General features: G+C 41.8%; 1 protein-coding gene across 1 annotated transcript; it reads left to right on the top strand.

Moving 5' to 3' along the window:
• Positions 1–1,069: 1,069 nt before the first annotated feature.
• rab40c (RAB40c, member RAS oncogene family) lies at positions 1,070–26,176 on the top strand. The gene is made up of 6 exons (XM_069676041.1): positions 1,070–2,472; positions 10,937–10,997; positions 15,230–15,290; positions 15,459–15,536; positions 19,495–19,717; positions 20,270–26,176. Exons 1-6 carry the CDS (start codon positions 2,331–2,333, stop codon positions 20,542–20,544), a joined length of 840 nt encoding a protein of 279 aa, XP_069532142.1. The 5' UTR covers positions 1,070–2,330; the 3' UTR covers positions 20,545–26,176.

Genomic DNA, 26,176 nt, shown 5'->3' with positions numbered 1-26,176 from the left:
AGGCTTTGATGCACATGTTAAAAGGAAAACACCTCCCTTTAGTAATGACTCTTGTGCTTTTCAAAATACAAATTTGATACATGTAATTTTAATCTACTGAATAGAACACTTGAACATACAAGACATTATCCTTAGAGGGTTCAAAATACAGATCCACTAAGAGCATGCTCCAAAGGGATTAGAGACAAATTATGATTTATTCCATATCCTGACGCCACTCTAAATGTGCTTTACTCATCATATTATCTTTAGCTGTCAAGCTGATGCTTCCAATACAAGTCTGTTTGCATCATTCATTATGTGTGAGTAGGTGTTCATCCTCAGCAGATTGTTCTGGCACAGCTAAAGAGAGGTGAGTCATGATGTTACACAAACAGATTAGCATATATAGCATTAAATACACACTCAGCCTGCTACTGTACATCACATTTCCTAATAATATTCATGTTCCCTCATGCTCACGTTAAAAACAGGGAGAAATGGCTATAAAAATCTGATTGTTTTCCCCCTCACACAAATCTGCTTTATTTTTGTAAGATATAGGCCCTGTATGGTGAATCAAATAAATTTGTGGATTTAATTTTCACCTCTTTATATCAGTTTTACCTATCACATTAGGTTATTTAATTGACTGCAAGAAGACAAATGGTGGGGTTCCTAAAATCCTCCCCATACTGTGTCTTTAAATTTAGCTTAAGGCCCCCTAAGGGTCATAATTTTACTTTTAAGAAACCATGACATTTCAGAGGATTCCTTTAATAATGTTTAACACATGTGACAAGATCCCTTTTCCATTGTTCTGTACATATTCCGCGAGAAATATATCATCTTTGTTGTCCACATTCCCCTCGCCATCTGCGTGTTTGTTGACAGCAAACTTGGTGGACGTTTTGTTCAGCCAATGTTTGGCACTTTGTGTGTCACCGTGGAGTCAGCGTCCAATCATTGAGCTGAGGGGCGGGTCGTGGAGCCAGAGGGCGGGAACAGAGAGAGAGAGAGAGCGGAGACAGCAACGCACTGTGGTGAGCAGCCGATCTGTCAGCAGCGTATTCCGTGTTGTTGTGCTGTACTGAGAAGCCACAGCTGTGATTATATTTAAATATAATGGAGGAAAATGGAAAGATCACCGATTGAGATCACTGATTACATCTACAGAGATCTGGACTGGACGTAAAACTACCACTGCATTTTGAGTCCACTGCGGATATCGGTATTTTCTGGATATAACGCAGTGAAGTTACAGGAATCTTTGTTACCCGGACAGAAGGAAGACAAGGGGGCCTGAAATTACACGGACGTCGGTTGAAGTTGAGCTAAGGGCTTCGCTAGCTAAGTTAGCATTTAGCTTGCCGTTAAGTCTTTTTTATTCCGTGGGGAGTAGGCCTACAAAGGGTAACGCAATATTATATGTGACTCTGTGTTGCGTGGCATAACACCTAACCACTGACAGTGTCTTTAAATAATTATCGTGTCTTGGTACCGTTAGCACCAGCTAGGCTAGCTGGCTAGCTCTCTGGTAGGGCTAGCTTGTTGAATCTCTGCTAATTTCGCCAGCAAGCGTATTATAATTGGGAACGAAAACACCTCCAGCTTTGGTAGTTTGCTTGCCAGAAAAAAAACGTCTCAGCAGAGATATATGCTCATGAAATTATCAAATCTGCTTTATTCTCATGGATTATTACAATTACCATTCCAGACAATAAGCATGTTTTTCTTCCCTACATAGACTTTTGCCAGAGTCATCCCGTCCGGATACAGCTTTAGTTACACTTTGAATGTCTGTGCTCTTAATCCCCAATAGATGTTAATCTGTCACTTAGATAAGGGTTTATTTGGTTCCAGAGTAAACTTTAGCCTCATTGTGATTGTGGTTACACCCATTTATAAATTGTCTTTCATCGGTTTGAAAGGCAGTAGATATTGTTTACATTAGTTTTCTGCCCCACTGAGCTCCAACTGTAACCAAACTATTCTTTTTCTCGTCTTGAACTTAAGCAATAAGGATGTTTGGCTCCTCAGAACCACGTTTTCTAAAGACAACTTGTCTTTCAAGGCGGACATTCCTGTGAGTCTCTTTATTCTTTTTACTTTTTTTAATCTCATAATTACCTACTTGCGTCCATTGGAAGACTTAAAGTGAACAGGCAAAACAAGGACTTCATGCTGCTGGGCCCTCATTCAGCAAGTTCATGGCAAAACAAACATCGCCTTTGTTTTGGTTCAAGTGAGTAGCCTAACACACAAGGGGGTTGGCTTGCTTGTTACCCATCCTTGTCAAGGGAGGAAGTTTACAGTCCCTCATCTTCAGCCTCCGTCTCAGATGTGAGACGATGGGCAGCCAGGGCAGCCCAGTGAAAAGCTACGATTACCTTCTCAAGTTCCTCCTGGTCGGAGACAGCGATGTTGGCAAAGGAGAGATCCTGGACAGCCTGCAGGATGGATCAGCCGAGTCTCCATACGCTTACAGTAGTGGTGAGTCACTCTTGTCTCAGCTGATTGGGGATCAGTTGGCTCTTTCTTGCCCTCTTGTGATGATGAGCTTCTCGTGTTATGTCATGCTTGCTCATCAGAAAAGTCCTGAAAATACTAGCAGCTCTTTTTGCAGTGTGGGCTGTGGAGAACACAATGACTGTGTGACGCTCAGCGCATTCACATGGAAGCAAGTCACACAGCCATGACTGTATGTGCATTGTTGTTGAGGTAGTGGATAATATCTCTTGATAAACAACAGTTTCATGACCTCATTGTCTTAAAAAAAAAACAATAGGTTAGACCCTTAGAATATTTTCCAGGCAGCATCATCTCCTGTACTGATTCCTCCTCCTTTTTTTAACATGTTTTGTTGGTGAATGCAGAATAGGTTTGATCAGTTTGAAATTGCTCCAAGATTGCTTCAGCGAGCTGCTGCCAGACTGTAATAACTGCAACATAATCCTTAGGGGTAAATGTGCCCGATCAAAGTACGTCCCCTAAAAGTGCTTGTTTTTGTTACTGACAGGCTCAGATTGGTATTCTAAGTGCCTGACAACATTACAGAAAGGATCCATACAGAGATAGACCTTTTTATGACTGACAGCTAAAGAAATCTCCTGGAGTAAATCCTAAACTTTTTGTACCTGTTAGTCCCAGAACGTGTTACAAAAGGTGCAAAAATACCTTTGACAGCTTCATTGTTGTACATCTCTTGTACAGTAAGGGTAGCTGCAGTGCTAACCTAAATATAGCTATATGCTCTGGTACATGTATGACGTGTATGTTACATGTATTCGAGGTGGGGGCTGCTTAGTGTGCTGCCCAGACCCAGGAGAAATAATCTGGAGGTTTTATTTAAATATTTCTGAGGCTAATTATAGAGTAGGTATATTAACAAAAACACCAGCTCTTTAATCCTAAATCCACCATGCTGCGAGGGCGAAGGCTGATGGAGTTGTGCCCAGTCAGATGATGCCTCCCTGGGTGTAGGAGCTCTGATCACCTGGCTCTCTTGCTGCTATTGCTTCAGGGCTGAGAGCCACTATCTGATCACCGCCTGCTGCTGCAGTGAGCTGGTGGGCTGTGGCTGCTGTAACATGCATACTGACACACACCTACTATCAAAGGGAAGCCGTAAAAGAAGAGCAGATAGAAGATGGAGGAAAGGAAAATAAGGAGAGTTCTTGACGTATTTTTGTATGTTGTAGCCTAGTTAATAGGAATCACATTAGCATTACTGACTGTGATTTTAATGTGTTTATTTTAGTCATCTCTTGAGAATCAATTCCTCATTGCACTGCATTGTATTCAAAACCAACTCATGATACAGTAGTGCGTTCTTTATTAAAAAGCCTGTACTCTCTTTGTCTTGGTCATTATAAATAGCACATTGCTGCCGTTTGTGCACACGTGAGTTTGCTTTGCTGTTGCTACACTATTTTCCCTTGCTGTTGCTACACTATTTTCCCTTTTTCTTCAAATAACTTCCAGCTTTTACTGCATTGCCCCCAAAGGAAAGGAAGGAAAAATACATGTGAAGTAAATCCATTTGGGTTGCATACAATAATCACAATATAATTGTTGGTTATGTTGAGAAAACTTTAGAATATCTGCAAATTTATTTTACTGAAATTATGTGAAATTATGCTCTCAGGGATAAATAACGCAATTTTAAAGCACTCTAATGACACATGTATGCTTTGGAAAATAGTCCCCAATCATTTCATTGATATGTAAGTTTTTAAAAGTGGCCGAAAAATGCAAAAACTCTAGTATGGTCTGTAGTTAGCACAAGGTTATTTGTTCCTATGCTAAGCTATCAATGTTCTGATTGAATCCTGAATCACTGGAGTCACTCGATGCTGCTAAAATAGGTTGTTTATCAGGAAACACTAATGGGGTGCACAGCAGGACAGAAAGGAAGAGAGTCCATCCATTACATGCATGTTGTTAGACTATCCTCTGCACTTTAAACCACTTGTAATAAAGCCGCTCAGTTGTTTATGTTTTAAAGGTAAAATGTGCACGTGAACTGCATGTGTTAACATATTTGCTTAAGGAAATGGTCCGCATCAAAGATGCAGTCGTAGATGATTCCCTAAGTATCCATTTAGTTTGTCAGATGAAGCAGATTTCCATCTACTCGCCACAGGATGAAAGCTACTGTTCATGAAAAATACATCAGTCAGCAGAGTGACCCCTTTTCACCCGCGCTTAACTCATAATGAATTCTACCAAGCGGTGCTGCTGCCTGTTGGCATCTGGCAGCAGTATGAAGACCCTGGTTATTTGTGTTTTCAGACTCCCACATTCACCGAAGGATGATGGTTGTTATTTCTAAGTTTATTTGTAAAAGGTCTGAACTCCTGCTTTGTTGGCTTTGCTAATTTTGGCAGTTAATTTTCCGCTTTGAGGGATTGGCATCATTTAAGTCGCCAGGCTGAAAAATTTGCCTTACTTTTTGTCTGGTTACACCATTAGAATCTGCAGGTTTTTGGAAATCAGTTAAATGACAAAAATGGTGACCAAAAGTAATTTTAAATATCTTTAGGTTATTGGTTTGTTGATTTTACAAAGTAAAGCATTTCAAGACGTTCCACTGAAGTGAAACCACATTTTATAAACCAAATAAAACATCAATTAATCATGACATTGCCGATTAATCATTGAGGAAACTTACTGTAATGTTTCGCCCCACTTAATTATAATGCCACATAACTGCCCAGTACTAGATCGAACTCTGCTTGTTTAAAATATATGTGCGTATATATATATGCGTTGTGTGGACTGCCTGCAGGCTTCTGAACAACCGGCCCATGGAGAACCTGTCATTCTTCTAAAGACAAACTCTTTGTAAAAATGAGCCTGGCCAGCTTCTACGTCCTCTCTAAAAGAGGAAGATGTCCTAATTGATGCGGGCGAGATCAAAGCCTTCAAACGGCTTCATTAAATATGGAGGGCCGAGTGGAACGCAGCTGAACGCGCTTCAGCCAAGAGGTTTGTGCAGACAGAAGCTCTGCTATTGATTTCCATCCCTCTGGCAAAGAGTGGTTGGTGTGGAGGGAATGATTGTGAGGAGTCTAAATATTTTAAAAGGAGAAAATCAGGACAGAAGAGCAGAATTTAATTGGATGACATCGTCCTCAGGCTATGATTGGTTCCCCTCCTGATTTTGGGACGGCCAGTTGGAATAACCCCGTCTTTAACTTTTGCTCTTCATTGATTGTAAATTTTATTGAATATATATTTATGCCGAGTCTAATCAGAATAGTGCCTAGTTATTATTGTGTGTCATACTTTTTCCACGTTGTCTGCGTCTGTGAAGGATTTGTTCTTTTCGGTGACTTTGTGGTTTAGTTTTGCCCTCAGATATTAAACGTTCTACGCTTTGCAATGATTTTTTAGGTGTTTTTGCAGTCGTAGTTTTGCGGTGTCAACATTAAAGCTCAAGCAATTAGCTGACTGATTTGTTTCCTATTTTGATAATTGATAACAGTTCAGTTGTTTTGAAATTAAATACGCCAAACATTGTCTGGTTCCTGCTCGCAAATATGAGGATTTGATGCTTCTCTTCTTGTGCCCTGTTGCTGGGATTTCGATATTGCACTTGTCCATATAAATAATTGTGAATAAATAGGAAAGACAAGACAAGTTGCAAATATTTACTTTTGTATTCGTCTTTTGCTTGAAAAATAACTGAAACAATTAATCTAAATGCGATGATCTGACAGAATCTCTATTGTCTCGCTCTGTGTGCTATTATATCAACAAAGCCTTACTTGTTCTCTGTTGTCTCTCCTGTTTGAAATAATTAACACCTTTTGACAAATTCCTTTGTTTCACCACATTGAGAATGGACACCATTAACTGATCCTTAGAAAGGCGGGCTTTGGGGCGGCATTGGTGTGTTGTTGTAACAAAGACATCTGAGGGGATCTGAAGATTAATTTGACGCACTGCAATAAGGTTTTAAATTTCACAGTCGGTGGACGTTAGCCATCAGATAACGCCAGCCTTGGAGGAGGGTAGCCAATTAAAATGCAAAATCAGGCTGAAAAGAGACTTTTCTGAGCAGCTGCGAGACAAGTGAGACTCTTAAATCTTTTTTTTTTCCATTCGGCACACACTAACAAAGGAATATTCCCCAGGGGTCAGGCAGGCACGGCGGGCCATTGTTCCTCTGTAGCATGGGACTGGCTGTGTTGACAGTTGCATATCCACACATAACAGTTATCTCTGGATGCAGGCCAGCTCAGAGATAACCCCCCCTTCACTGCCCTGCAGATGGGGAGTGGGATTTAGAGGGTTGGTAGGTAAATGAAAAGCTGAACCTGGTTTAATCCTCTAGAAAGATGCACAGGCTGACACACGGCCTGTTCAATATTATGATAGAGCTTTACTGTAAATGGAGTCTCACTGCTGCCGGAGCAGGTTTTCTGCACCTTACTTTCTTTTCTTCTCTCATTTCTTCTTCCTACACAACCCCAGCATGTTTTTTCACACCTGCACATGTAATGTATATCATATTCACTAGTATTCTATGGTTAGGACACATTTAGTCTTTGCTGCTGTGGGTTCAGGTTTTAATTGTTGTAGTTTGGATACAGCTACATAGCGCATACAGAAGGCGGCTTCTTTCCCAGGTTCCTCCAAAGGTTTGCGCTAAGCTGGGGGGAAAGCGTTGTCCTGCTTTGCCTCCTGGATTAATCTGCAAAGCATATATCACCTGAATTATTTAGTACCCTTTAAAAAAAGTCCATATAAGCAAGAAATTAAATTGCTTTTTCTGACCTGGATCGAGTTGCTTCTCGTGCTTAATGTACAGCTGGACGATACGGTTTGAAGATAAAATCTTTTTCTTTTTACACCACAATTTTCTTAACCACAATTTTCTTTTTCTTAAACAAAAGGCAAAGGTAGAGCTCTGGTCTTTTAAAATGCATGCTGTTGGCTAATCGTGGTTTTATGCTGTAGTTGTATCGGTAACGTTAGGACTAAAAAAGAATCTCTCATGTTCACCTCCACACTCACACTCAGCTTCATGGTGAAATAAAAGTGAAAGAAAAAGATAATAAAATATATAACTATGTATCTAAAATATGTTAATATTAGCTGATAAAGTGCCCCACCAATTTATAGGCGTTGTGTATCCACTTTATGTTGCAAGAATAGATGAAACAGACAGATACTTGTGCCTCTGAACCACAAAGTTGAAGATGCATTTTTTGAATGTTAAAGCATAATGAATAAAACTAGGACTTTCTCGAGCATCTTTGCACCACCTTTCTGTACTAATTTATTGACTAAATTTCCAAAAGAGAGGGAAAAAAACGACCAGAAAACACAAATATGAATCAGTTCTTTACTGCAAGAAATTTCTTATATCATTTATACCAAAGTTGCCATTAATTTATTTTTCCTTAGGCTGTTGGAACTTTAATTTCAGTATTTTCTTCACTGGATTAACCAAATGCAGACATACCTCTAAGGCTCCATCACCAGTTTCTTCATTGATTTTTTTTTCTAGAAAATGTGCTAATAATCAAATTTACTAATTACATTTACTGTCAGGGTGTTAGCATGTCGCTCACTTTGAAGCTCAGCGTTTTATACAGCGACAAAAAAACATCTCATTACCATAGAGTTAAATAAACTGACACAGTTACACAAAAGCTGAACATTAAAGGCTTCACACAGCTTTGAGTACATCCACAGAACAAACAAAGTCGGCCTACTCCCAGAATAGAAGCCGCAGCGCTCAGCTAAGACATCAGAGACATCAGAGAAGCTATTGATTATCTGGGATATCTAAGTGAGCCTTGGCAGTGAGAGGAGAGGAGGCACTTGGTACGAAGCCCTGCACTCACTCCAATTAAATTAGCTAGCCTGAGCTCAGCACTTTAGCTGTGCAGCAGCTCTATGCTGCCTGGAAAATTGGACGATATTGCTAATGTTGTTAGCCAGCAGCTGCTACCTGCCAGAGGCCGAGGCAGTCATGTGTGAAAGTCTGGGAAATAGATGAAGTGCTGAAGTCTTTTTCCCAGGAGTCCTTATGTTTAACATTTAAGCTGAAGGATTCCAAGAAAGGGATATGTGTTAAAACATAAATCTGTTAGGTGGAGGTGCAAAGATTTTTGAGTGTTGGCTGAAGCAAGAGATGGAGTGATACGTTCAATTTCGAAGGAAGTTTATAAATGTCATATCAGGCAACTAGCTAAGATATTAAACCAACAAGACCTAAATAGTTATATCTAATTTGAAGAATCATTATTGCTTAAAACAGACGGTCACTTTAGTAGGGCTGCAACTCACATTTTTCCACAAGCATGAATCTACAGATTATGGGGGCGGCGGTTTAGCTCAGCGGTCAAATCGTGTGTCCCGTGTACCGAGGCTTCAGTCCTGTGCGGCGGCCCAGGTTCGACTCCCATCCTCGACTCTTTGCCGCGTATCATCCCCACTATCTCTTCCCCTGTTTCCAACTCTATCCGCTGTCCTCTCTCTGTCTCAATAAAGGCATAAAAAGGCCCAAAATAATAATACTAATAATAATTATCTAGAGATTATGTTCACCATACATCATTAAGTAAGTAAAGATGTCAAAAAACTGCACATTTCCTAAAAGAGTGCCCAAAAAATTGACTGAAAGACTTCATAAATGACAAAGTAAAGCAGCAAATGTATCAAATATTTGAAATATGTCTTAAACAATCCAAATAGTTTGATTAGTCGATGGAAAGAAAACATATTGCAATTAATAGTCTTAACATTGGAGCCTTTATCAAACTTAAGTGACATTTTTTAGGCAATATATTTGTGGATTAAAGCATTTTAATTTATTTTCAGTGTTTTTTTGGCAACAATGAAGCTCTATAGCAAAGAGGAAGAAGATGTATCAGACTGTGATTCACACAAACGTGTTAGTAAGATGTATTTATTGTTTGTTTGCCTCTTTTATATAAATAATGTGACTATAAGAAAAGGAAAATCAGCCTTCTTCTCAAAGCAGCCATTAAACACAAGTAATGTAATTGATACACCATTTAGCTGGTTAGCATGTCAGGGCAGGATTAGGCCCATTTTGTAACAACTTTTACACGGTCACACATAAATCTGGTGCTTAGCAGGAAGATAAACATGTTCCAGGTTGTGGAAACACCATTATCTCAGTGGTTCACCTGTTTGGCCTCAGGTGGTACCAGACTCAGTGAAAGCTACAGGAACCTGGTGAGCAAACTCAGGTTAACATGTGGAGACAGGAAGCAGCAAGGCGACAGGTGTAGCAGTCAGACAGGTTTGTCTGATACCCGCCTGAGGCTGAAGGCTGCTGCCTCCGTCATCGTGGTTAAACAGTAAACGTGATTTTGTCTGTTAGTGTTAGTTTTATATTTATATTTGGGGTTTGAGCAAAGTAGCAGCGCGACTCTAGGAAAAGCTTTTGTTGTTCCGTCTGTCAGTTGGTCCAGACTGAAATATCTCAACAACTAACTTGACATGAAATCTGGTACAGACTTCCATGAAGCCCACTGAGTTTTCACATATCCTACAAAGATGTTCTGTAAGGTTTGCGTCAAAATCCTCTGATTTGTGCTTCTGAGTCTTATACTTCATCAGCTATTGGACAGATGCCTGTGAACTCTGGTCCAGATACTCAAGTGTGGGTTTTTATAACCTGATCCTCTGCCTTCTCATCTCACAACATCATCTGTTCAACATTATAATTTTTCCAATACTTTGGGCCAATTGCCTGCAAAACTAATAACTTCAGCCTGGGCCTTGAGTTTATTGCTAAACTGAAATGGTAAATATACCTGCTTAACAGCATGCTGATGTTGCGTCATGGAGTGTGTTCACAGAAAACGACAGTGTTGGGCTGCCAGTAACTATTATGCAATTATAGATTCATCTGTAAAATAATTTGTCTATAAATCGGTTACTTGTTTGGTCTTTAAAATGACAGAAAATGGTAAAAAATGTTCTATATTATATTTTGTTAAATGAAATAAAGGAGGAAAGAAAACAGGAAATATTCACATTCATGAAGCTGGTATCAAAGGATTTTGTCATACAAATTAATTGATTGCCAAAGAAGTTGCAGATTAATTTGATAGTATATAACTAATGGACTAAGGTTTTCCTCGACTGTTAGTTAGCTGTGTTTTATTAAAAGCAGGAACAGGAAGGGACTCAACCTAATTTTTACCACTGCTTTAAACACATCAAATACATGACTAGAATATAAAATGCATTTAAAATCTTTAAGTAAAGATATACACTACCAGTCAAAAGTTTGGACACATTTTCTCAGTGTGAATGGGAAAGTGTGTCCAAACTTTTGACTGGTAATATATGTTGTCCAGCATTGACTTGTGTCTCAATCGTAATGTTGATTGATGCTGAAATTTTTGATGCATCCATTTCCCTAATGTCTGCCTCTGTCTCCCCCCTCTGTCTGTCCGTCCAGGTATCGACTATAAGACCACCACCATCCTTCTGGACGGGAGGAGAGTGAAGCTGGAGCTTTGGTAAGGACAGATCACTGCCCTCTCACACCTTTCCTTGACTTGATATATAATCTCGTTCTATCTAAATTTTGCTTTGGATTCTCAGGCCGGAGACATACTTACTTTTTAACCTTGTGTTCGCGTACACAACCGGCTGCATCATGATTGTAATTTTCGACATACTTGAGTATGCACGACGCATGTTACTGGAGGATACCTCTAAGGGGCACACCAGAGAGCTCAGGACGTATGCAACTATTGAATATGGGGGATGTAAACAATAGACATGGCAACTGATTACCCCGCTCCGTCTCTCCAACATGTTCCTCCGTGCACAGATGTAACGGTCTCGGACTTGTTTCCATTTAGTTTTGCAGGTTTCCACGTCGACGTCTAAAATGTAACTTATCTGACTGCAGCTGTTTGACAGGCATGTTTGTCTCTGTGCAGTGGCAACGACACATCGTACAGATGTGGATCATTGTGGACATGGTCTATCAGCTTGTCTTCAGAGCTATTGTTGTCCCTGCTGCTGTGTTGACCCTGTCACATCCCCTCTGCCTCTACACTGCCCCTACTGTTCTGGTGCATACTGCATCTCACATGTGCGTAGTGTTAATTTTTGAGGATGTGCACAGCCGACACTCCAAACAGATGCATGGCACGTGTAGTTAAAAGCAAGAATATCCCCGGCCTCAAATAGGTGAATCAACCCTTTAATATCTTTGATCTCACTGACCTGCCTGTGGGCTGGTCTTTACAAACTCATGTTGCGTAACCAAACATCATTCAAACCCACAAAACTTTATTTAATATTCCAGTGGAGTTTCCAAAGTTTCAAAACCCAACAACATATTTCAGGCTGCATTATGGAAGATGATGCTCCATGCATCTTGAATATTTCTGTTTGATGGAGTGCTGCAGCCATCACAAACATGAAGTTTTGCTGCTGAATATTTCTCTCAGTCTCGACTTCACAGCTTCAAGGAAGAGTGGGAACAACATGATACAGAATATCTGTGAAACTGAAGATGCTAAAGGGAAGAAGAGGAGAGTTTGTAAGGGCTACATTTACTGTATAATACGCATCAAATTTGAGGGAACAAAACACAAGATTTTCTTTATTGTGCAGAAACAAAAGATAGTTGCAGAAGATTGCACACAGAAAAACAACATAAATGTTATCCTATATGGCACCTGTCATAACAAATGTATAAGACACCTGATATTGGCATCATACAGAAAAGAAACTATACCAAACAATTGTGAGAGCAAGTCCTTACTACGTGCTTACTAATACTCTTGCATCAGTTGAGATGCAGCAGATACATCTAGTTGTTAGTTAAAACACTCTGCAGTACAAGGCCAGGCCTGTTTGGTGGAAGTAGGCCAAATAACTCAACTTCTCATGGGAGCAGCAACGCCTCGTCTTCCCTGCAGAGAAGAAAGTTTAGAGGCAGCATGATGATGAAGAATCTTCCTCCTCTCCTCACTGTCTCTCTGTTCTTTTACAGTGTAGATGTTGTTTCTTCTTCTCGCTCACACTTCACCGTCTGCTTGCTTTCCATTTCTGTCTCTGTTGCCATCTGTGTCTACATACTGTTGTTTATTTTGACTCAATCCCACACACACCGTCCTGCTGCCCCAAATACTGAACCAACCCACTAATCCACCACCAAATGTGGATTAATCCACACCTGAAAATAGTCCCCAACAAACGCACCATTTATTCAAACTGGACAATACAAACAACTTTATTAAAGCGTATTTAATTGGTTATTTTTAAACATGGACCCTGTTTTTAAACGATGTGGGGTCTAAAGGACTAATATAGGATATTAAAACTTTTTGAGTTTGCTCCAGTAGATTCCTTCAGCTGGCAGCTGTGAGACTTGTTATATGGCAGCATAATCCTTTTGGGCAAGTGCGCCCGATCAAAGTACATCCAATAAATGTGCTTGTTTTTGCAACTGACAGGCTCAGGGGGTTAGTAAAACTGTCTGACCATATAAGAAAGGATCTGTACAGGGATAGGCCTTTCTGTTAAAGAGTAAGATCCTTTTCTTTTACCCAAAACAGCCACTGCTTCCCTCTTTCAAAGCTACAAACAATAATTTTACCTTGCAGAACAAAGGAGTTGCTGGTCTAACACTGGCTTGTTTGTGTTTTTTTCGCCTACCTGAACAGAACGGTTTGTCTAATTCACACATAAAACATGAACTCAGCAGATGCCTCTGGTTCCCTCCCACTTTAAGTGTGATTCAGACGTGCTTTGTGGTCATAGTGTGAGATGCATCGTCGTGAAATTGGAGCAAGAGAAAAGGCAATGCTTCACTCCATCCCAAATCCTTCCGCTCCAATCAGCTCCACTCACATGATCTCGCATGAAATTTGTATGGATTGTTTCTTTTACTTACTTACTTCTTTTACATTCTGCTAATAGGTTTGGGAACTTTTACTCAGGACACATAGGTTTGCTATTCCCCATGAAACGTATTACCTAAACCTATTAGTCCAGACTATAATCATTGCTTAAACCTATCCTAACTGTGAAATTAAGTTAGGTTTAGCTAACACAACTACCTTCACATTTGACGAGAGAGCGAGTGCACATGTGAGAAAGTTTTACAAATCAAGGGTACCCCTTAGACACAACCCCCTTTTTTCTTTGAGCAGGTGATGGCATTGAATTTATCCCCATCTGTTCATTAAACCATCATCAGGTTCCAAAATTAGTATTTCAGTTTGCTTCTTTTCCATCCATCCAACCCTATCCGAGAGTCGCGGTTGCAGCAACAACGATGGCAACATATTCCAGCTCCTCCTGGGGGATCCCGAGGCGTTCCCAGGCCACGTGGGATATATAATCCCTCCAGTGAGCTCTGGGTCTACACCGGGGTCTTCTACCAGTCGGACGTGCCCGGAAAACCTCCACAGGGAGGCGCCCAGGAGGCATCCTAATGAAATGCTCAAACCGACGTCTCTTAATAAAACATTTTCTCCGGTCGATTTTGTCCAGCATCAATCGGACAGGTGTACCTGATTAAATTCTGAAGTAGTCATTCATACCAACGCTGCACCTGCCTAAAGGAGTGCAAACATTTAATGAGTAGGGATGTCATGTGTGGTAGATGCACAATACATGATTGACAGATGATTCCTCCTGAATTATCAACATCTGACTGGATGAACACACACCTGGCTGAACTATAACTGGTCCTCGCAACATCTGATTGCTGTTCACAGAGTTCAGGAGTCACAAAGCTGTCATAAACACTCCCTGGTTTCTGATCTGTCAGGCTGAATTAATCCTCAGTTATTCTCTTTGTTAAGAAGACTGGCTTTGCGAGGCTGAGAGCATGTTTAAGTTTAATGGGCTGCAATAATTAAAACTTCATTGTCCCTGTGGGAAAAATGTTTTTTTCAACAAGGTGAAAACATAGAAAACTTACAGACATGGGCACAGGGACTCAGGTACAAAAAACATGGTAAAATACATCAGTCAGTTACAATAAGAAACCTTGTTTTAAGACGCTTTTCATGAAAATGTAAATATGACTTTGTGTAAATTTGTGAGTGAGTTATTTCCACATCTTGTTTATGAAGCTTGAAAAGTGTGACATAACAAGTGATGTCCTTTTGAGGGGCCACTATCCAGTCAAAGACGCTCCAAAATCAGGGGTTTATTGGGGTTAGAAATCTCTCTGGAGGGTAATAGGCAATAAGTTATTCATACAAAGGATGAAGAGGAACTGTAACATTTTGAGCCACAGAAGTCGGATGAGGCAGTTTAATAACACTGATCTTACTGGCCATGTTGAAATCACTTGAGAAACGTGACACTTAAAGTAAAATGTTCATACACATTCAGATATGGTTGATGAACAGGCTGTAAAAACACATATTGCACACTGACAATAAAACAGAAGATCTACAGACTGTTCATGATGTGTCAAGTACTCAGAAATCTACTCCTCATATTTTTGTTGATTATACGCAAAGGATATTGGTGATCAATGTGAATTTATTCAAGACATTGATTTTATTCTGCTCAGCTTGGAGAGCGGTCTGCTTCTCCGAGCCAGAACGTGAAAGTTTAATCGCTGCTGCTGCCAAAACTGAATAAGAGATTTTTGGATGGAAAAGTCAAACTAGTTTTCAAGCCAATGTTTTGTCCTCAATACTGAAACCTAAAAAAAGGAAAGTTTTTGCTTCCCAGCAGCCTCATATTTATCTTTCCTTTTCCTCTTCAGGGACACCTCAGGACAGGGGAGGTTCTGCACCATCTTTCGCTCGTATTCCCGCGGGGCTCAGGTGAGGAACATCGATCTAGAGATCCAGGCTTAGCTCAGGGGGAGAAGCAACTGCATGTTTCTCTGTTGACTCCATCGATCAAATGCAAATTTACAAACCAGCTGCTGGGCTTACTTTGATGCTCTGGGAGCTGCTATTTATTCTGTGTGTGTGTTTGTGTGTTTGTAGGGGATCCTGCTGGTATATGACATCACCAACCGGTGGTCCTTCGATGGAATCGACAGGTGGATCAGAGAGATTGATGAGGTGAGTTGAAGAGATGGATGGATAATGTATGATTGGTTTTATGGATGCTGGAAGAGTAGATGTTCTTCAGCTTTTCAAAGCCTAGGCAGATCCATCCTAGGTAAGAAGGTGATGAGAGGTGAGAACATTTCACTGATGCCAGAGTAGTCTATCTCAAACTAAGACTCAAAATTAGGTTCTTTACCTGAATTTGGTGCAAATAATAGATAAAATGTTGTTATTTCAGTGTATCTTTGCGAGTTGGGTGGATGAGGTGTTGCATCCTCTGTTCTGGATGTCTGACTTGACGCTGGACGAGGACGGGGAGTAGCTCGTTCTTCCTCTTGGCCTTCATACACTCATCATGCTGCACTTTGTGCTGTTTTTTCAGCTGCTTGAACAATTTAGTTGTGTTGCTTTGCAGGTTTCATGCTCTCTCTATATTATTCTCTCTGCATTATGTCTTGTTAACATCACTCGCCCTAAACCCGAAATACCTCCAAACAAGCGATGACGAGCCATTTCGGGGGACAAGCTCTTCGTCTTCTGTTCCAGACATTTGACTTTTGTTTCTCCGACCGTCTCTGTTGTTTACTCTTCCACTCTAAACTTGCCGCTGCGAGGTAGGTGCTCATCACATAACATGCCAGCTCATCACATGACATGCCAGCTCCCCCAAAAGTGAAGCCAAAACCTCTCCATCGCCCGCTGGAGGAGTGGCTGTTAGTTTATGGAGCTATTGATTTGATGCAGCAGAGTTTTTTACGGGCGGAGCATTTTAAACGCCGTCAATCACTCATAGAGAAATGGAGAAATCTGGCTCTTACTTTATCTTATTTTCACACCAGTAGCTTTCTCTTGGATGTGTCGAACACAATCTGTCACCTAGTTGCTAAATTCTTACACAGTCCGGTCCTCAAACCCAAAGCATTATCATTGGCTGGGGAGCTACACGCCCACTGCAAAAACATTCACACTTCACAAACTTCCTGAACATTAGTAAAAATCAAAGCAGAGGACAGGGTTTCTGCAGATATCAGCACCATCACACTTCTAGTTAGTGATAATTGATTTAGAGGGACCATTTATCCTACTCAATATATTAATTTAACTCAGGTTTTGCAGCATCAGGAAGTAGATTATAGGCGGCTTAGTGGCCTACGATGGAAAACATAAACCTGTCAACTGCCTTCCTCCTGACTGATCAGATTACTGGAAAGAAAAAAGCAATTAAGAGCCGTGGAGTCGGTTTTATAGGTCAGTTGAATCACTTTGCAGCTCATGATAATCATGTCAGAGAAGGAAGAAACATTTTTTAAACAATTGAGTTCTTACTCTAAAATTTTGCCACTCATATCGGGCCAACAGCGAGCGTCTGTGGCCTGAGATTTCTGTGCCCATTGGGCTTGTGCCTGTGTTATTGCTGACACAATCCAGCTGGATCTTCTGATGAGGCTGCAGGGAACGTTGAAGCCTGATTTTATCGTATTGCTTTCAGACTTGAGCAATTAGAAAAATGTTCCCGTTTTATGAGATGGAACAAAGGGTCAATAGAGGGAGTTAAGTGAACCACTTAAGACGACCTGCATGTCTGTGTGTGGGTGTGTGGGCTACTCTCATCATGTCCTTCCTGCTGACTTAGAAACGAAAAAGGATGTCCGTGTCCTGTGTGTAAGTGTGTGTTTGTGTGTGTTTGTGTGTGTGTGTGTGTGTGTGTGTGTGTGTGTGTGTGTGTGTGTGTGTGTGTGTGTGTGTGTGTGAGGTGATATTTTCGGCCTGTGGAATGCATGTTTCAGTTTGGTCTTTCCTGCTCCACCTCCACAGACGTGGTGTGGTCTGCAGCTTTAAACACAGAACTAAAGCAGAGATGGAGAAGATGAAAAATGTTGTGAAAAGATGTAGACATGCAGTCGAAAGTGTGACTAAAATGTGAGACAGCTCCGGCAGTTTAACACCACTGATCTTATTCTGGCATCTGTAAAAACCTTCAGTTTTGGCTGCAGCTTCTTTTCCACCAGCATGCTGCTAAAGCTGGTTCTGTCTCCTCTGCTGCTGCTGCCTGTACAGGGCCCACCTCTGCACAGAGACTCAGAGCATGAAAAAGGCAAAAGAGAGGACCGTGTGAGGAGAGGCTGATGAGTGGTGACAGTCAGGAGGAGAGGAGGAGTGAAGGAGGAGAGGGAGGCCGACCTTTTGCCGCCATCATGTTTCATTCAGTTTGTCAGAACAGACGGGGATGAATTAGAGAGACATGAGCCTGAGTGGCAGGATGAGATACACGCTGCCTCCTTCAGCCTGTTGAATTAATAACAAGCCTCCGCCGGTCACTTTGTATGAATGTTACATCTGTCATTTACTTTCTGTCTTTGTCTCATTCTTTAAATCTACTTAAGATACTCCATTGCTAGGATTGTTTTATGTTATTAAAGCATGACAACTGTCCTGCTTAAACACCGTAGACTGGGAAGCCTCCTGTTTAAGTATCTCAGATATTCAACTGATATCCTTCTTGAAGTCATTAGCTGTTTCGCAATTCAGGGGCTGCCTCCGATTACGTATTTGCAGGCTGATTGTGTCACACTGGCGCGTCGAAGGCTGTCCCATTTCAAAGACTCCTTCTGATGCGTCCTCCTTTCCCCGGCCACGAAGGATCCATGTGGTGCATCTTTCGCGCCCCAACGTATCCCGAGATTCACTGCGCGCCAATTCAAACAAGATGGTGGACTCTCAAGCGGCTGAGGAATCAAACATGTTACATTTTTTTGTTTGATATTTAAACATGTTACAATAGTTAAAAATATCAAAAAGGGGCCTCAAAACAAACTATCTTTAAAATAATAACTTAAGTTACATGACGCTAGTTATGATAGCTAGTTAGCCAGCTAGCTACCTGTTGCTAAGCGACAGGAGCGGCATTTGGTGATGCAAGGTTAAAGACCGGAACAGTTGGTGACGCAAACAGGAAATCCTCCGCAGACGAGACCGTCTCATTTCAGTTCGGCCTTAGCGTCTACACAGGCTACGAATGACACATCCTCCATAGACCGCGTCCTTCTAAGTATGCAGCCTCTGAATTGAGACACAGCCGTTGTGTCTCACCTCTGACAAGGTGCTAGTTTGGTAACATATTTAATTTAACGTTACCTATGCACGTACCTGGCAGAGCTGACATGTTAGGGCTGCGCCAGCTACAGAGATACAACGTAAGGACAACAAGAAGTGTGATTGGTCGTCTTAAACTGAGTGTTTTTTGGTTTTTTTTTTACAAGTTTCTGATGGCAGAAGACTTTACTAGACGTGTGTTAATATGAATATACAGAGACATCATTACTCATTGTCTTTCACAGTCAATAAAAAAACATAAATATGGAGGCTACAAGGCTGTAGTCGTGTATTCAGAAACGCAACAAGTCAAAATAGTCAGAGAGGCGATGCTGGTTGCTTAACAATGAAGAAAAAAACTCTTATGCCCAACTCTACTGTGCAGTAAAAGAACATTTTATTGAGTCATTTATTGGATTTTTGTATGTTGACTCTGTTACAACAGCGCTCCATCAACAGTCCAGTAGACTTACAGACACAAATAAAGAAGGACATTCAGGTTTTATTTAAGAATATTTTCGGGGGGTATTTTTGCTTTCAATGGTAGGACAGCTGAAGAGAGACAGGAAATATTGGGAGTGGGGGAAGACATGCAGCAAAGGGCTGAGGGCAGGAGACAAACCTGCGGCCACCGCGTCGAGGATAATGCCTCTGTATATGGGGCGCCTGCTCTACCCACTGAGCTAAACCAGCGCCCCAGGACAGACCGGTGTAATAGACAAAAGACTGACAGTAAAGAAGGTCCTAGCTCAGTGAAAAGAGCACAGACAGGCTAAGAACAGTCATCGATTAACAGAGAGAAATAATGGTTTTGATTTAAAGCAGGTTTGAATCCAACGGCGGTTAATTCTCTCCTGTGTTTGATTGTCCTTCCCAGCATGCTCCAGGCGTGCCTCGAATCCTCGTCGGTAACCGCCTACACCTGGCCTTCAAACGGCAAGTTCCCACCGAGCAGGCGAGGGCGTACGCCGAGAAGAACGGCATGACCTTCTTCGAGGTGAGCCCTCTGTGCAACTTCAACGTCATCGAGTCCTTCACGGAGCTGTCGCGCATCGTCCTGATGAGGCACGGCATGGAGAAGTTCTGGAGGCCCAACAGAGGTGAGTGGACGGGGCTGACTTAAACCACAACAGTCACCAACAAAAAAGGGCAGATAAAAAACAGTAATATGCTGCAGCAGTTGTGCATATTAGGAGTTTGTTTAGAGGCTTTCTAGCCTAGAAATTAAACTTGAATCTTAATTGGATTAGCTGCTCTCCCCTGGATCTTCAGGAGTCCAGACGGCACAGTAATACGTCATTCTGTGCTAATGTGCCAAAGTAGTCTGATGGGATGACACACTGCCTCGTACGCTAATTAATTCTCCTTCATCACTGTCATCCTTTTGTCTGTAATTACAGAGGAAATCAGATTGAAGTGATGTCCTGCTAAACCTCAGAGCACACACGATGAACAGCAGACAGGCTCAAACTCAGTCTGAACATTATTTCTTTTGAAAAATTCACTTTTGGTCTGAAAGGAGCTAAAGACTTACCCTTTAAAGCTCCTATACAGTTCACAGAGTCAGATAAATATTTAGTGGTATATGAGCGAAATATTCAGAAAGCGCTGATGGCTGTCTGACTGTTAACCCCCTCCCTTCCTCTCTGCAGTGTTCAGCCTGCAGGACCTCTGCTGCAGAGCCATCGTTTCCTGCACACCGGTCCACCTCATCGACAAGCTCCCGCTGCCCGTCGCCATCAAGTCCCACCTCAAGTCCTTCTCCATGGCCAACGGCATGAACGCCGTCATGATGCACGGACGCTCCTACTCGCTGGCCAACCCGGCCGGCGGCTCCAAAGGCAACAGCCTGAAGCGCTCCAAGTCAATCCGTCCGCCGCAGAGCCCGCCGCAGAACTGCACCCGCAACAACTGTAAAATCTCCTAATTAACGGATGAGCAACGGAGGGGGTAAGAGACGATGTATGATCAAGCGCATGGGGTCAGGAGACGGATGTACAGGATGATGTTATTTGGAAGAAAGGAGCACATCCCCGAACCTGAAGAGCTGAAAAGCAGAATGATGGATAAAGGGATGGATGAGCACTACCTCTCACCTTCGTGTTAAATAGTACTTTCCAGGTGGAGGGGGGGAGGGGCTCGATTGGTGCCTCAAGATATCAGAGGAGAACGGCTACAAACATTTTGGTCTCCACACACCTGATTCTCACTACAAACAACTGCTGAGTGAGAGAGAGACTCTGGATTCACTTCTGTCTGCTCGAAAGTTAAACTACATGTACAGAAATCTCTCACCGACTGGAGCATCAGTATTTAGTTCCTCTACATGAAGCACTCCACTCTCTGTGTCTTCACAGAAATCACCTCAAGACTCTTTTTGTCTCACGTTTCTTTCTGTCTTCTGTCTGTCAGGTTATAATCCCACCTTTCCTCTCCACACTGGCTCCATTAATGACCAGTAAGCTAATGAGCAAGACACTAATGAGCAGTCGCCCACTGGTGTTTAAAACACTCGTTTCAATGTTTTATTTGATCCACTAAAGACACTTAATGAGGGGAAATTATGGTGAGAAGATGAGTGAAGGTTTCCATATAGTTTTAGGGGAAGTCGAGGTTTTCAAACACTGACCCAAATAAGCAACCTGACCTAGGGCTGGGTGATATGACAAGAAATATGATCACAATATTTTATCAATTCAGATATTTATAGTGTGATAAATATCTGAATGTGTAGTTTCTTTCCTGCATCATGTTTGTTTTATTGCCCAGCCCTAAACTGAACCAGATCTCAGGTGTAGACCTGCTCGTGTGCCTTCGGTGTAAGCGGTGTCGAGTCCTCTGTAGAAGGTCTCTTGGGTAATTATGAGTGTAAGCATCATTAACTGTATATAAAGATGGACGACGCGTCTCCTTCTGCTCCCATTGTACAAAATTGAAGCCAAAATACCCCCGAGGCCGGCGCTGCCATCTTGCGCTGGTGAAATTTTTTTGGAGCCAGAGACGGCACAGTAGGTGGAGCCGCCGCCGCTACCCAAAACACACACCGGAAATAAATAGCAAATATCCGGCACGTCAGCGTATTTAACAGCAGAACAGCTTCTTGTGCTGGTCTGAAGCAGCTGCAGGAGCCCCATACGTCAACAGAGCTGTCAATCATGCGGTCACACCCCCTTTTTATAGCATCAAATAGCCAATTAATTATTAAATAAACCTTAATAATTAATTAATTAATTTTAATGACAGAAACCACGCTTGAGAAAAATGTATTTGACGTGTATTTTCATTTTATAGTTTGACTCATGTCCCATCTGTTAACATGGAGGAGGCGGGCTTTATGAGCTATACTGCAGCCAGTCACCAGGGGGCGATAGAGAGGGTTTGGCTTCATGTCGTCCATCTTTTTATACAGTCTATGGGAAGCATCAACAAACACCTGCAAGTTCACTCTCAACTAGAAACAATCACAAATTCTCTTATAACCAGTTCACAAAGTTTAAAATGTCATCCTGTGACACCGACTCTGAAGAGGGATCCGCTGATGCTGTTTTCATGGCTAACACTCACTCACACTAAGCTCTCTCCATCTTGTATCTTAATTTGATGCTACTTAAAGAAACGTCTCTGTGTGGATCAGGTGAGGCTTTATTTTCCAAATTGATGTTTTTCTTTTTGGCCCAAGAGCTTCTGGGAGTTGTAGTCTGGAGAAGGAAAGTGTCACCTAGGAATTATATCGGTAGGGGTGTCATATTACTGTCACTTCCTCCTCCTCGATGTTCTTCTTTTCCCCTCTTCACCTCACCTGTCATGTCTTACCTGTTACATGCAGCCGGAACATGCGCATACATTTTATATAACATATACACAGTGCAAGTTTTTAAGTTTCCCACTGTTTGTAGAAGATATCTTCAAACACAGACATATTTTTACTGACATTATGAGTGTTTTGAACACATCTAACCAGAGCAGAAACGGTTAATTAGTCAGGTGACAAAAGAATAATCACCTACCACTTTGATTTGGAAAACCCATAAATATTTGCTCCTTCCAGCTTCTCCAATGGGGGGAGTTGCTGCTTCTCTCATTTTTCATTTACCTTAAACTAAATATTTTGGGCTTTTAGACTGCTGGTTGGAAAAAACGAGTTACTAGAAGGCGTCTACTTGGAGTCTGGGACATTTGTCACTCTTTTGTCACAGTTTAAAGTCCAAAAATAATTATATTCAGATGATTTGGCACTAATTATGCTCAGTAGAGAAGTTCCTGTGGACTTATGATGAAGTTTTTGTTAATGAAGAGCAAAATACAAACATTTTAAGCCTACAGAGATCAGTGTTTTTCACCTAAACTATCCTGTGCCAAATCGTCAAACCAGTAAATACACAAACACACCTTATTGACTCTGTCATATGGAATCCCCCGTCCCTCCCATCCACGTTATGACCTCATGTGTGTTCCTTACATCTGTTTCAGTGTGAGGGAGAGGCTCAGATATCTGACGAGGTCTCCTGGTGGAGACGCTGTGATGAGTGGAAACAAAAACCGGTCAGAGTAGCTGGACAGGATGGGGAATTGAGCAGGCACAGGTAAAGTGTTGATAGTAAACAGGTAGCCCCTCGTTTCCCATAGTATCAACTTAAAGGACCAAACTGGTGTTTTATGCAGGTTTTGTTTAAAAGTTGCAGTGTGTAGGATTGATGAGGATGCAGATTTAAGTGAACTCTGATGACCCGCCTCCCACCCGCCTTCCAGTCATGTGCGAGCCCGTGTTCGGTTTGTCCGTTTAAGGCTCTGGAAGGAGGATGGCGGCGCAAATCTGTACATAAGACGAGCTCTCTCTAAGGTAAACAAAAACACAACGATTCTTATTTTCAGATGATTAAAAATGAATGAATACTTAAGCCGATTATATTCCTTTTCTCCTTAATATCTTAAATATTAGCATCCATGTTTTCACTCCATGCTGCGTTCATGCCCAGTTGGACAGACGGCAGCTATAGTTGGACAAGGTGTAAATACTGTTCAACAAGGAAACATGTTGCTGCTGTAATAACACACACATCCTGCTCCAGTGTGTTTGTTTGTGATCCGACTGAACCAACAGTCATGTGGAGTCAAAACGAGTTCGAACACGTGAAATCTTCCGAGCCGCTGCGTTTTAACGCCAAACCTCTCCGACTGCGTCTCCCACAGGAACCAACGCAGCATGTCTTCTTCTCTCTCCCCCCTCTGATCTGCTCCACCGCCTCCGCCTGCTTGCCGTCCCATGATTCATAGCTGCTGAATAATAGATGCTCTTTTCATAGATCTCTGGAGGGCTTCATCAGTACGCCCCGGCTGCGTCTCTCTCCCTCGCTGCTCTTTCATCCTCCGCTCCTCCTTAGGAAGCTCAGCGTGGTTTGTTTCTTCGTCCTCCTCGGCATCGGCCTTCTTTTTATTCTTCTATTATATAAGGCTGCTTGTTTTTACACCATATTTGAATTAGGTTGCTGCTCCTCATGCGTTTGTCAGATTTTCCCTCCTGAACCTGGTCCAGTCCCTTCAGCTCAGTGTTAACAGTTTAGTGTGAGTGCACGTGGACTCTTCATCTGTATCCCCTCCTCTGGACGTCTCTTCCTCTCCCCGTCTGATCTCAGTTGTCTTTGCTCTCAGACTTTAACATGTCTTGACTCACGCGGTGAAGCCTCTTTGCTTCAGGAAAGATTTCCACTGATCCAGAGTCAGATTACTGCAGGATAGACCACCACACAAAACTTGCTTTAACCCGTTTACTACGAGTCATTTGTTCTTTCTGTTGATGGTTCAGAACTTTTTTCGGCTTGTGGTCTTTTGAAAGAAAGTTCTGTTCCTTTGACGCACTAGCTGCACATGTTTGGAGGTGGTGAGAAGTTCAATCAGGATTTTATTTGCCTGAGAGGCATGCAAGCTTGTAAGCAGCTTACATCCTAAACTAAGATACAGAACATTGTAAGCATTAAACCTGCAAAACACAATGACTGTATATAAAGATGGACGACATGTCTCCACCTTTCATTGTACAAAAAGAAGCCAAAATACCCCCAGAGCGGGCGCCACCATCAGCACATTTGTGTCCAGAGTGTGTGCAGTAGAGATCGGCTGGTGGAGCCGCAGTATCCACATCCCGCCCCTTCCTCTACCCAAAACACACCTTTACCTTGTGTCCTTGGCGTGTTGGAGCCCTCAGGTGGGCTCAGTCTGCAGCAGAACAGCTTCTTGTGTCGGTCTGAAGCAGATATTCACGCTGATGGAAAGTTCAGTGACTGTAGTGTTAGTGTTAGTTACGTCTCCTCTCGCCGTTCCTCCTCTACTCTGCTACTCGGGAACAGAACGCTGCAGGAGCCCCATTTGTCCACAGAGCTGTCAATCATGAAGCCACACCCCCTTTTTATAGCATCAAATAACTAATTAAAAGTAAACTTGTCAGAAAAATGAACACTTGGACATAAATCAGCATGATAAGAACTAACTATAATGACAGAAACCATGTTTGAGAAAAATGTATTTGACTCATGTCCCATCTGTTAACATGGAGGAGGCGGGCTTTATGAGCTTTACTGCAGCCAGTCAGCAGGGGGCGATAGAGAGGGTTTGGCTTCACTTTTAGGGAGCTGTCATGTCGTCCATCTTTTTTATACAGTCTGTGGCTCAGCATCAACATGTTAGCAAGTTAACACTAGCATTTAGCTCAAAGCACTGCTGTGTTTAAGTTCCCTGCAAACGTCTAACAGAATGTTATTACTGTACTAAATTTAAATATCATTGAATTACTGGTTGCCTCTGAGGTTTGTCGAGCTCAAGTGATCTGCAGTAATTGGGTTAAAATTCGTATAAACACCAGATTTGGTCCTTTTAAGAAAGTGAGAAAGAATCATATTTTATTCATCATAGCTACAGCGTTTGTGTGTTTCACTAGGGTGAGAGAGATTTAGATCAGCTGACAGGTTGTACTTTCTTCACCATTAGTGTTTTAGGAAAGAAGGAGCAGAGAAAGAACCTTGTTGCCAACATTTTTAGAAGAGATTTCCCTCTCTGTATTTATTGTTGCTGCTGGATCAGAGAGCGTAATAACCCCCACTGAGTGGCTTGTGTTTTATTATACCTCCATCTTTGTTATTTTATAACACGACCATTTCCCTCCATGTTTTGGCGCTACATCTCCCTTTCTTCTTCAGTGTTTGTTGTGTTTTTCTGAACAGAGTTTCCATTTTGGATTTACATGAGACATTTTTAAGAGACGGAAATGTTTGTGGCGGATGCTGGGAGATTCAGGGATGCCCTCTGATACGTTAAGTGTTTGTATAAAGGAGCAGACTGTTGTGATGATGATGACTTAGACAAAAAAAAAACATGTAAAACACTACTCTGGTTTGTGGCTGAAGCTGCTGAGTAATCTGAAGCGAGTGTGTGAGTGTGTGTGAGAATGTTCTTTAAACACCAAGCTGACCATTTTTCTTTTTTTAAATTATTGATTGTACAGTTTCAAGGCAAGGGTATGAAGAGAAAGACTTTTTCACAATAAAACTATTGAATGTTGGAGTCAA

The sequence above is a fragment of the Semicossyphus pulcher genome, unplaced genomic scaffold (assembly GCF_022749685.1).
Source record: "Semicossyphus pulcher isolate SPU_LCO1_2020_fin unplaced genomic scaffold, fSemPul1.0.p SCAF_25, whole genome shotgun sequence".
Taxonomy (NCBI): domain Eukaryota; kingdom Metazoa; phylum Chordata; class Actinopteri; order Labriformes; family Labridae; genus Semicossyphus; species Semicossyphus pulcher.
This window is presented reverse-complemented; position numbering and strand designations above follow the sequence as displayed.

Excerpts from the sequence above, each read along its gene's own strand:
- rab40c (XM_069676041.1), top strand. The coding sequence starts at position 2,331 with ATGGGCAGCCAGGGCAGCCCAGTGAAAAGCTACGATTACCTTCTCAAG. Across the intron at positions 2,473-10,936 it reads TCCATACGCTTACAGTAGTG|GTATCGACTATAAGACCACC; the intron begins GTGAGTCACTCT and ends CTGTCCGTCCAG. Across the intron at positions 19,718-20,269 it reads GTTCTGGAGGCCCAACAGAG|TGTTCAGCCTGCAGGACCTC; the intron begins GTGAGTGGACGG and ends TCCTCTCTGCAG.